This window comes from Xyrauchen texanus, chromosome 1 (assembly GCF_025860055.1).
Source record: "Xyrauchen texanus isolate HMW12.3.18 chromosome 1, RBS_HiC_50CHRs, whole genome shotgun sequence".
Taxonomy (NCBI): domain Eukaryota; kingdom Metazoa; phylum Chordata; class Actinopteri; order Cypriniformes; family Catostomidae; genus Xyrauchen; species Xyrauchen texanus.
The window spans coordinates 4,406,907-4,418,881 of NC_068276.1; the positions used below are offsets into that span (position 1 = coordinate 4,406,907).

Genomic DNA, 11,975 nt, shown 5'->3' on the forward strand with positions numbered 1-11,975 from the left:
TAGACGGTCCCTATCTTGGTTACGACACACATTGAATATTCATCTCTGAAGTACATGCTTAAAAATATACTTGCCCATTTTGATCGATTGTAAAAAATGTTGTAGTTCACAACCTTTGTTGTCAATATCATGTAGCTGCTTCGAATCTGAAAAAAATAGCTTTATTGACTATTTAATTGAAAAAGTTCTTTAACGCGAATGTGCGAATATAAAACCAACTTTACCTAAGTAACATAAACCATGAATGCGTTACTGACTTTTATCTAACAATACACAATCTATAGCTAGCTATAAACATGATTGCAACAAGAGTTTACAGGTCTGTATTACAGTAAATTAATTAAGAAGATGGACTTTCACTGCAGGAGAGAAAGCTAACAACTATCGTTATCCTAACTCCTCCGCTAACGTAATTTGGGCGGGACAATACAAAATGCTTGCCTTCATACGCAAACAGGTACTGCTCAATGAAGAATTTGTATCCTTTGTCAAGTTTGGAACGTGTTGTAAGTGAAAATGTGTCTGCAAGTCGCTGTACATCATCTAGATGTATTTTTGGCGTTCCGCTATGGTGGCGGAAGTAAACATACACTGCTTTGAGTCAGAACGGAAGTTGCGTGACGTCACGTGAAAAGGGCCTATTCTATGAGCAATACAGTTGACGAAAAATGGACTGGAAAAATTAGTGGCTCTTAAAAGAGCCTTCGGGGCTGATGTGAATGTATCACATTTGTTTATTTTGGTAGCATTTGTTTTTCCCACAAATTTGTAAACCACATTAGATTAAAATACCTTACATTTTACTTAAGGAAATACAAACTAAAACATAACACAAGTAACAGCACAAACTTTGGATACAGGTATGGTAACAGAGAAAATACTTCAACAGTTGAAACATTGACTCTTCGTGTGAGAGTGTGTGTGGCTCTTAAAAGAGCCGTTGGGTTTGTCTGATGAGAATGAAGACGTTTATCCTCCGAAGCCGTACAGAGTTCGTCCCTGTCGTTTCAGCGCGTACACAACGTCCATGGCAGTGACGGTCTTTCTCTTGGCGTGCTCGGTGTAGGTGACGGCATCACGGATCACGTTCTCCAGAAACACCTTCAACACACCGCGAGTTTCCTCGTAGATCAGACCGGAGATACGCTTGACACCGCCGCGGCGAGCGAGACGACGGATGGCGGGTTTGGTGATTCCCTGGATGTTATCACGCAACACTTTACGGTGACGCTTAGCGCCTCCTTTCCCAAGTCCTTTTCCTCCTTTACCTCTTCCAGACATGTCTTTAGTTCGACGAACAACCGTAATGAAGAAAGCATTTGCGAGTTACAGCATTTACATTTGCCTACAGGACCTAGTAGAAACATCACACTGAAGGCGGAGCCAACGTCCCGTTTTTATCACAGTTCACATGTTTGACCCACAGCCGTTGAAAAATATGTGGGGACAAATATCAAAAATCATGATATGTGGGGACAAATCTGCAAATGGATTTAACAACAATCCCACAGCAAGGCAATTTAAATCAGCTTTCAAAAGAACAGCAAGACAAGCCATCAGAGCTAGTGGCAGCTGTTGTCGCCCTGACAGTGACACTGGAGGCAACATCTTCTGATATGCATATCAGGCAGTGACGTTCAGCATGAAACTAAACAATTTATTATTTGACTACTAAATATGTGAGTGGTGCACCATGAAACTTAGGTAAAAACGTAATCCTACGTATAAACAAAATATTTACGTTAGACTCCGACCAGGATTAATTTTTTGTGTCTCTTCTTGTTAAAACAGCTCTGCAGTGAAGTGAAGACTGATTACACAACCAAGATATGTGGAATATATGTTTATGCTCCCATGCATTACAAATGGTCTCTTAGGCCAGCTGATAAACTGAAGTCATATTTTGTTCTCCCTATGACCAATAACCGTGAAAATGTTCATTTTCTAGAAGAAATTTTCTTTTGCTCTATTTGAGAATGCCAAACGAAGATCTCATAGTGGCGAATCAAAATCTACCAGACATACAAATCAAGTCAAAAGTACTACCAACAATTATTATAAATGAACTGGAAAATCGACTCTTTGAGGATAAATGAAGTGGCTCTTAAAAGAGCCTTTGTGGCTGATGTGAATGACGTCGCTGTGGATTTAAGCGCGCTCTCCGCGAATGCGGCGGGCCAGCTGGATGTCTTTGGGCATGATGGTGACCCTCTTGGCGTGGATGGCGCACAAGTTGGTGTCCTCGAACAGACCAACCAAATAAGCCTCGCTGGACTCCTGCAGGGCCATGACGGCGGAGCTCTGGAAGCGCAGATCCGTCTTGAAATCCTGAGCGATTTCTCTCACCAGACGCTGGAAAGGCAGTTTGCGAATCAGCAGCTCAGTGGACTTCTGATAACGGCGGATCTCTCTCAGCGCCACGGTACCGGGCCTGTAACGATGAGGCTTCTTGACGCCACCGGTGGCGGGGGCGCTCTTGCGGGCGGCTTTAGTAGCGAGCTGCTTCCTCGGAGCTTTTCCACCAGTGGACTTGCGAGCGGTTTGTTTGGTTCTTGCCATGATGACAAGATTCTCTTCTCCGTTCAACACAGTAAATGAAGATAATCGGCACACCGCTGCTATTTAAAGCCGTGTGCGATCACGCGCTCAGTGTGGTGAGGGTTTAGAGGCGTGTGATTGGCTGATGTGGACGTGTACGCATGACAGTTGACCAATGACTGTGCGGCACGTCTTTTCAAACGAGCGGCGACAGTTTCCCGCTCAAAATCATTTGTTCAGTTCAACGCAATGCGCATTAAATCACGTTTCTTTGTCCAGCTTTTATACTCAAGTACTATAATTTATTTTAAATTATGAATGTAGCATGATGAATTGTAATAACTAATAAACAGGTAATAGCAGTAGCAGATTTAATTATAAGAAATACTTCATTAACGCATTTGCGTACTTGGGGCAGGATTAAAACGTAGACATAAATATATTGGGTTAAAATGTGTAGATTATTTATACTACACGGATCCCACAACTGCATCTGTCATTCAATCACTTTGTTTCACATTATGTGAGAAAACAGCGCTTAAAACAATATAATCTGCAGTTGATTTTTTTTAAAGGTTCCCTTCCATTTATTTCATGCAAGTGTGTAATTAAAGGCCAATGAACTGTTTGAGTAAAAGAACAATTCACTCTCTCATAGTTCAAGTGTGTGGCTCTTAAAAGAGCCTTTGTGTTTGTGACAGACTTCAGTCCATTTACTTGGTCTTGCCGGGTTTCTCGGTCTTCTTGGGCAGCAGCACAGCCTGGATGTTGGGCAGCACCCCACCCTGAGCGATGGTCACTCCACCCAAGAGTTTGTTCAACTCCTCGTCGTTCCGCACTGCCAGCTGCAGGTGACGGGGAATGATACGGGTCTTCTTGTTGTCCCGAGCGGCGTTTCCGGCCAACTCCAGGATCTCAGCGGTGAGATACTCGAGCACAGCGGCCAGATACACAGGAGCACCGGCGCCGACGCGCTCAGCGTAGTTTCCTTTGCGGAGCAGTCTGTGCACACGGCCGACGGGGAACTGCAGTCCCGCCCTGGATGAGCGAGTCTTAGCCTTCGCTCTCGCTTTACCGCCGGTTTTACCTCTGCCGCTCATTTTCAATTCACTTAAACTATTTCAACACAATGTAGAAACAGAATACTCAGTGTGACGCAGTCAACAGTATTTAAAGCAGGCTGTCAGTCGTCTATTGGCTGGAGTCTGTAAAACATTCTAACCAATCACAGAACTTCCCTCCGAACTCTAAACTCCTCCCTCTTATTTCTCCGCTACATTCTGTGTTCATGAGAAACTTCCAGCTGAACGAGTTTTAAATAGTCTAATTCAATAATAATAATATGGTCAAATATATCTGACCTGAAGTAAATTTGATATTTCAGTGATATAGTCACAATCGATGCAGTTATTCATATAAAATGTTGTCAGATGCAAGATATTGGTGCAATTACCTTCATAGTTTTAGGAAACACTGATTTTACACTCAACTTGTCAGGCGGGTGAAACTGAATATCAACTTTGATTACCGGGTTTGACACTTTCTGAATATGCAGCTTTAAGCTTTTGGTTTATTACAGTAATATTCAAGATTGATTGTGTCCTCTCACAACCAATCTTATAAAACATCACAAAATATATATAAAATACAAAAGTGTTGCTCTTTTATATGAAATAGTGGGTGGCTCTTAAAAGAGCCGTTTTGAGGGAGAAACTCGGAAGATCATTTACTTCTTTTTGGGAGCTGCTTTCTTAGGCTTGGCTGCTTTAGCCTTTGCCGTTTTGGGTTTGACAACTTTGGCCTTTTTGGGGCTCTTGGCTGCTTTCTTGGCGGCTGCTGGTTTCTTTGCCTTCTTGGGGCTCTTCGTTGCCTTTTTAGCGGCTGCTGGTTTCTTCGCCTTCTTGGGAGATTTCTTGGCGGCAGGTTTCTTAGCCGCGGCACTCTTGGGCTTCTTAGCAGCGGCGGGTTTCTTGACTGCGGCCTTCTTGACTTTAGGAGCGGCTTTCTTGGCGGGTTTCTTCGTGCTCTCGGCTTGTTTCTTGTTGAGCTTGAATGAGCCGGAGGCGCCGGTCCCTTTGGTCTGCACCAGAGTCCCTTTAGTCACCAGACTCCTAACGGCGATCTTGACGCGGGAGTTGTTCTTCTCCACATCGTATCCACCGGCGGCGAGAGCTTTCTTCAGGGCGGCGAGAGACACGCCGCTCCTCTCCTTGGACGCGGTCACAGTTTTGACGATGAGATCACCGACGCTTGGACCCGTTTTCTTGGGTTTGGCAGCAGATTTCTTCTTGGGCGATTTGGCCGGCGGGGCGGCTGCAGCTGGAGCGGTTTCTGCCATCTCTCTGATCGGATCTGTAATCTCACAAACACACACGAGCACTGAGTGCAGTAATGAACAGCGACTGAGCGGCGCTGCGCTCTTAAAACCCTCATGAGAACCTGAAAGACTCAATCCGCTCGTGACAGCGTCTGTGTGCCTCCGAGAGCCGCTCGCGCTTGTGTTTTCTCCTCTCACATTTAGAGCAAAACTGGAGCGATAAAACAGTTTAATGGAGTGAAAACAATGTGAACACAGAGCAGGAGTTCTGCGCTTTATCTGGAGACTAAAACACGCGACGAGGAAACTTTTAGTTTTATGTCTAAACTTCAAATCCACATCGCGCACCAGCTATTGGAAAAGACCGCGTGTGATTTGGATGTGATTTTCATGCAGAAATGATTATATTTGATTGAACGCGTCTTCTGTGTTTTCAACACACACTTTGATAATGACTTTAATGAAATGAGCATCACTGAGGGACTTGTGGACTGTTTCATACAGGAGTTGTTTTGGGCAGATTGAAGCACACGCTCCGTGTCTGTTTGTGACTCATGTGTGTTCAGCTGCTGCTTCTTGTGTGTTTGTTGGTTGTCATTTGTCTAAAATCAAATACTGACGTTGAATCTGAAGCTTTGTGTTGTTTTTTTTTTATTTATTTTTCCCTAGTTTTTGATATGTGACTAACTAAAACTACTGATAATGAAAATGGTGATTGTAGTTCATATATTTGAGCTTTTATTGTCTAAATTATATAATCATGAAGAATACACAGACAAAAAATATTTAATTTTTGTCTGTTTATTCTTCATGTACAGAGCATGGAATAGTTTTAACTGAAGATGTAACATTCTTTATTAATAATGGGGCATTTTTTTTTATTATTATTGTATAAAATTAAAAACTCGTTGATTGTATTTTTTTTCCCTATTGTTTGTATTCTTTTGATATGTGTTGTATACTCGTGATCACATTTTATTGCCAGTGTCATGTTGGCACTTACTAGAGCAAAGATTTGTATTTGTAGCAACATTTTAATTATATTCAGAGTTCAAATTTGTCTTTGAATTCAGATATGTCTGCTATGGGTACTCTGTTGCTCTTTGTTAATACTGATAGTCAATGAAGAACATTGACTTGTCTTTTAAATTGTTCATATACGCTGCAGGTTTGCACAAATATATATTTGTATATTTTAATACTGCTAAAGTAGGCTGAATTTATGCTACATGAATATAGCCTAAGTGAAATACTTTTTTTTCCCCAGTAATTGTAATTGTCATGTAAAGTCAACATAAATGATAATAAAAAAAAATGACTAACAAAAAAGTATATAGTTGCCATGGCAAAGTTGTAATAAGTTTAAATGTCAAAATCTTATCTAGGTGGTCTGACAAAATTAATTTAAGTTTCTACAACTAGAACTAAAACAAGTAATTTCTATGTTATGAAATTTTCTTTTAATGGCATCTCCTTCAGTGTGTTACACTTTAAAATGTAATGAGTTGAGTTTACTTAGAAAACCTGTGGAAACGGATTGCCTCAATATTAACAAGCAAATTAGTTAATAATTTTTTAGTTGATATAGCTTACTAAAATTTCGTAGAGGTAACTTGTGTGTTTGTATAGTTTACCAGAAATCTTGAGTATTGCTAACTCAATTTGCCAAGTTAAATTAGCTCAGCCAACTTAGAGATTTGAGTTGAGCTTACTAACACCAAAGTACACTAAACTAAATTAAACCAGTTATCTCAACAAATATAGTTTTTCACATTACTAGAAAAACCTTTGGAAACTGATTGCCTTAAATTTCTAAAGCAAGGTTTACTCAAAACTGTGAGTTGTTAATCCAAAGCCAGACATCAGATTGTTGGGACAACACAAGGCCATCCCACTAAACCTTGGACGTCGGATAGACGTGCAGATCATGTCTATATTGGGTCCGTCGGTCCATGACCAATTCTGGACCTCTATTCGACGTCAAAACTAGGTCCACTATTTGGACGTCCAACCATGACCCAACTTGGACGTCATCTTGACGTTCAACATTTGACCTGAACTGGGTAATTTTTTTGGATGTCATTTGGACGTCTATGACAGGTGCAGTAAATTTACATGATTAATATGTAATATATATATATATATATATATATATATATATATATATATATATATATATATATATATATATTATTATTATTATTTTTTATTTTATTTTACAAATATCAACAATGTTGTTATCAACATGATTAATACATATGAATACAGATATAAACACTTCAGATATTATTTATAAACAAACACGATTTATTATGTGTAGTAGTTCATGTTTTTTTATTTATTATTTTTTTTCCTGTTTTTCTTTAACTGGTTTATTTTTATTTTATTTATTTGGAAATGCAATTTGTGGGAAATTATATTTCAGAAAATAATTTCATGGTAGCTTATATTAGGCCTATCCACCGTATTCCTAACTTAAAATGAACCACCAACAGCAGCAGAAAAGTCAAGGACAGCCGAGGACAGCTCTATCAAGGGCAAAATATGTCTTATTGGTTGGAATTCATTCACTGCCCACTTTTGCTAGGAAACATATGTTTGGAATGCTGTTGGACGAGAAAAGAAATTAATTTCTTATTAATGTTCATTCTGGGCAATTTTTTCATTCATAAATGCAAATGTATGAAGACGAAACCTTATTTTTCTGTATTTAAAAGAGACTTGATTTGTAATTTCTTTCCAGCGTTGGAATGTATGAAAAGTAAAAAGGCCCAGAAATTGGCTGGAATAATAAGAGACCTTGATATCTTAAGATAGGAATAAAGAGACCCCTTTGTAGTTTTTTTTAAAAGTTTTTTTATTTAATTTAACTGATACGTGTCTTGCTTAATACTCATTTACCTGTATTTAACAATGCCATTGTAGATGGCACCATAGCAACCACCCAGAACACCATAGTAACTGCCTAGAAATCACCCAGAATACCTTAGCAACCACCTACCAACACCATAGCAATCACCCAGAACACCCTAGCAACACCATAGCAACAACCCAGAACACGATAGCAACCAACTAGAAACATTCTAGCAACCACCCAGAATACCTTAGCATCCGCCTAGCAACACCATAGCAACTGCCTAGTAACACCATAGCAACCTCCTAGAAATCACCCAGAATACCTTAGCAACCACCTACCAACACCATAGCAATCACCCAGAACACCATAGCAACTGCCTAGTAACACCATAGCAACTGCCTAGAAATCACCCAGAATACCTTAGCAACCGCCTAGCAACAGCCCAGAACACCATAGCAACCACCTAGTAACACTAGGCATGATAAACCAATTCAATCTATGAAACTACAAAGCTGGCACGGAGGTATATATAATTACACAAAAAGGCATTATGATTGTTATTAATATTATTTTATGAAGTAAGTAACATGTAAGATAAAAGTAGTTCTATCACTATGTGTGACGAAGCTGTTTCTGCCAGCAGGTATTCCCGAGCCATATTAAAGATTTGTTTACAATGAACGAATTTTTCATGACCGATTCATCACTACAAGGTGTGATTTTATTGGTTGTACAATCAAAGCTCACTGCTGATTGGCTGCGAGATCGACTTCACGGGAGCAGAACCGATGTACCTCCCGCATTATTCTCTTGAGGTGAGTGGACACGGTTGTTTTCAAATATGCTGTTTTATAAAGCCTTGTATTGTCAAATGCAGCTCTTTATTTGAATTAAATGTAGGTACCGGTAATATTATTCGTATTATAATATGAGTTGTAGTTAATATCGTTTTTGTATACATTGAAGCTGCCTTTTTCTCTGTAAAGAGGGCAATGTATGATAAGTTATGTCTACAGCTAGCTACACTTCTATCTTTGTACGTCCCCAGATAGCAAAATTGTTCTGGGCCTTTTATGGCGCAAACACTGTTCTTAGTTTTGGCAATCATACCGCCAGGAATGCAGGGCCAAAAACACGCCAGAAAGCTGCCAGAAAAATGCCAATGTCTTACCAGACGAGAGCCAGAAGACCCTAAATTGGGCCATATTCATGCCATAATATCGCCATTGAAAAGCCAGATGTCTTCCGAGCACAGGCCACAACTCTGCCAGATTATATTAAGATAACTAATTTGGCCCATATTCAATATCTGCACCCAATAGCAACCATGCAATTCAAAGAGAAATCAAACCAGGAAACCATAACTGCAGAAAATTATTTATACAAATAAAATGTAAAAACATACAAAGCTTAGTTTTAGAAATCACACTTAGTTGTGTAAACCAATAAAGACCACAAACTTATGAACGGTAGTGTGTGGCCAGAAACGGGCCAAAGTGGAATGTATGTGTGTGCCTGACGTTGTGTGTTGGTGTGTGTGCACCTGACGACGTTGTGTGTTGGTGTGTGCCTGACGTTGTGTGTTGGTGTGTGCGGCTGACGTTATGTGTTGGTGTGTGCGGCTGACATTATGTGTTGGTGGGTGGCTGACGTTATGTGTTGGTGTGTGCCTGACGTTGTGTGTTGGTGTGTGCCTGATGTTGTGTGTTGGTGTGTGCCTGACGTTGTGTGTTGGTGGGTGGCTGACGTTGTGTGTTGGTGTGCGCGCCTGACATGTGTTGGTGGGTGGCTGACGTTATGTGTTGGTGGGTGCCTGACGTTGAGTGTTGGTGGGTGCCTGACGTTGAGCGTTGGTGTGTGCCTGACGTTATGTGTTGGTGTGTGCCTGACGTTATGTGCTGGTGGGTGGCTGACGTTGTGTGCTGGTGGGTGGCTGACGTTGTGTGCTGGTGGGTGGCTGACGTTGTGTGCTGGTGGGTGGCTGACGTTGTGTGCTAGTGGGTGGCTGACGTTGTGTGTTGGTGTGTGCCTGACGTTGTGTGTTGGTGTGTGCTTGACGTTGTGTGTTGGTGTGTGCCTGACGTTATGTACTGGTGGGTGGCTGACGTTGTGTGCTGGTGTGTGCCTGACGTTGTGTGTTGGTGTGTGCCTGACGTTGTGTGTTGGTGGGTGGCTGATGTTGTGTGTTGGTGGGTGGCTGATGGTGGAGGACTGTGCTTCTCCTCCTCCTTCCCCCCTCTCGATCGCCAGCCAAATACAACCAACGCCTCAACCATTGCTCCACCTCCTGGTTCGTGGATTCTCTGCATCCAGGATTTCTCCGAATGGCTTCTAGAAACAAACAATTAAAGATATCATGGGAGGTTTCAGAGTTTAAATTTAAGACTTCGTAAAGACAAAGTAAAGACAGCCAATGCCATTTAAGTTAAGTCCCATTCTTCTGTTGACTTTGTGTGACAGACTAAAGGGAAAGGGACAGCATAATTTGTTAATACAGTTTCTTTACCACTATGGAGTTAAACAGGCACAGACCTTACAAAAGAGATGTATACATAGCCTGACAAGCCAGACTATATCATAATGTGTAGTCTGACCACGAACGATAGACTAACACCCCTTTCACACATACATGGTTATTTTGAAACACAAAGACATTTCTCTGCATTTATGCCCTTTGTTTACATACAAACAAAGAATTTGCCTCTAAAAACGGTGGCCACTACACTGGAGGCGGCCAAGAGCCTTTATTCACCCTGTATTGAGGGGTGGCAGCTCATCGAAGTGACTACGAAGCTGGTAAATGAACCTAAAAATGTTGCCTGGTACATCTAATCAACACTTTTACCTGTAACAACATTCTTGACTTCTAGGCCCTGGAATGATGTTTTGCCATGGAGGCCTGTCCAATTCATTTTGCAGGCCAAGTCGTTCTGAATAAGCATCTTCATGACCCTCCACACAGTGTCCTTGAGGTTCACGCCCCCAGCAAGGCCCAGTGTCAGCACCTGGAAAAATAAAAGTTTTGAAAATACGAATGTTCATTGCGGAGAAAAAAAATGCAAAGAAAAAAGTTCAGAAAACAATCTGGTCCAAATACTAATGATAAAAGTAATTATTACCAAGTCCTTTCTCTTCTCTGGCTTTGTCTTAATGTCGTGGTCCAGCGACAAAAGAGCCTCAGCATCCCTCAACGGCAGAAAACTTCCGTCCATGTGGTGTCCATGTGGTGTCCATGTGGTGTAGGTGTAGAATGGAGATCCTGAACAATCCGCAGCAGATTTCTTTGCATATCACACATCACCTCCTGCTTGGAAATGATCTCTCGTAGTAATGCTGAAACCAGAACATTTTAAAAACTGTTCAGTCCTTGCTAGCTATAACATAGAAATGTATTGTAAATTGGAATAGAGCATAAGGTCTCACCAGACTGCAGGTCCATCTCAGAAGCAGCATGAGGGGCAAGATGGAATGGCTCAGGCGTTCCATGGTGGCGAGACGGCTGAGGGGAAAGATGGTAGGATGGCTCAGGAGGCCCATGGTGGCGAGACGGCTGAGGGGAAAGATGGTAGGATGGCTCAGGAGGCCCATGGTGGCGAGACGGCTGAGAGGGAAGATGGTAGGATGGCTCAGGAGTTCCATGGTGGCGAGACGATTGAGGGGAAAGATGGTAGGATGGCTCAGGCGTCCCATGGTGGCGAGACGGCTGAGAGGGAAGATGGTAGGATGGCTCAGGAGGTCCATGGTGGCGAGACGGCTGAGAGGAAAGATGGTAGGATGGCTCAGGAGGTCCATGGTGGCGAGACGGCTGAGAGGGAAGATGGTAGGATGGCTCAGGAGGTCCATGGTGGCGAGACGGCTGAGAGGGAAGATGGTAGGATGGCTCAGGCGTCCCATGGTGGCGAGACGGCTGAGAGGGAAGATGGTAGGATGGCTCAGGCGTCCCATGGTGGTGAGACGGCTGAGAGGGAAGATGGTAGGATGGCTCAGGAGTTCCAAGGGCGTGAATCGGCTGCAGAGAGGCAAGTTGACTAGCTGGCGGAGATATTTCATCTGATGAGGAAATGGCGTCACGCAACAGAGACGGCAGAGGTGGAATGGAGGGCACCTTAGGGAGGACTGGTTTGCGCTTCACAGGCTCCTCATCAGACTCCTCCTGACTCGAGAGGAAGCGCTTGTTTGGTCTTTGGAGAGAGAAAAATAACTAAAATTATTTACAACCCTACAGCCATGTAAGGCTCGTTTGCACTGCCTATAATGAAGAGA

At 42.1% G+C, this 11,975-nt stretch overlaps 4 protein-coding genes and 1 long non-coding RNA gene across 5 annotated transcripts; all 5 read right to left on the bottom strand.

Annotated features, from left to right (window-relative positions):
* Nucleotides 1-15: 15 nt before the first annotated feature.
* Nucleotides 16-1,316, bottom strand: LOC127638003 (histone H4). The gene has a single exon (XM_052119378.1). It carries the CDS (start codon nt 1,279-1,281, stop codon nt 970-972), a length of 312 nt encoding a protein of 103 aa, XP_051975338.1. The 5' UTR covers nt 1,282-1,316; the 3' UTR covers nt 16-969.
* An 832-nt stretch (nt 1,317-2,148) lies between these two features.
* LOC127637873 (histone H3) lies at nt 2,149-2,574 on the bottom strand. Its single transcript, XM_052119151.1, has one exon. It carries the CDS (start codon nt 2,557-2,559, stop codon nt 2,149-2,151), a length of 411 nt encoding a protein of 136 aa, XP_051975111.1. The 5' UTR covers nt 2,560-2,574.
* Nucleotides 2,575-3,231: 657 nt separating this feature from the next.
* Nucleotides 3,232-3,638, bottom strand: LOC127637953 (histone H2A-like). The gene has a single exon (XM_052119270.1). The coding sequence runs from the start codon at nt 3,636-3,638 to the stop codon at nt 3,252-3,254; it is 387 nt and encodes a 128-aa protein (XP_051975230.1). The 3' UTR covers nt 3,232-3,251.
* A 571-nt stretch (nt 3,639-4,209) lies between these two features.
* Nucleotides 4,210-4,900, bottom strand: LOC127637778 (histone H1-like). Its single transcript, XM_052119078.1, has one exon. The coding sequence runs from the start codon at nt 4,874-4,876 to the stop codon at nt 4,265-4,267; it is 612 nt and encodes a 203-aa protein (XP_051975038.1). The 5' UTR covers nt 4,877-4,900; the 3' UTR covers nt 4,210-4,264.
* A 5,043-nt stretch (nt 4,901-9,943) lies between these two features.
* On the bottom strand, nt 9,944-10,869 carry LOC127659802 (uncharacterized). Its single transcript, XR_007972573.1, has 3 exons — nt 10,832-10,869; nt 10,558-10,717; nt 9,944-10,043 (listed from the first exon to the last, which is right to left on the bottom strand). It is a non-coding gene; the product is annotated as an uncharacterized LOC127659802 (long non-coding RNA).
* Nucleotides 10,870-11,975: the final 1,106 nt, after the last annotated feature.

Coding starts and splice junctions, on each gene's coding strand:
- LOC127637953 (XM_052119270.1), bottom strand. CDS start 3,638: ATGAGCGGCAGAGGTAAAACCGGCGGTAAAGCGAGAGCGAAGGCTAAG.
- LOC127637873 (XM_052119151.1), bottom strand. CDS start 2,559: ATGGCAAGAACCAAACAAACCGCTCGCAAGTCCACTGGTGGAAAAGCT.
- LOC127638003 (XM_052119378.1), bottom strand. CDS start 1,281: ATGTCTGGAAGAGGTAAAGGAGGAAAAGGACTTGGGAAAGGAGGCGCT.
- LOC127637778 (XM_052119078.1), bottom strand. CDS start 4,876: ATGGCAGAAACCGCTCCAGCTGCAGCCGCCCCGCCGGCCAAATCGCCC.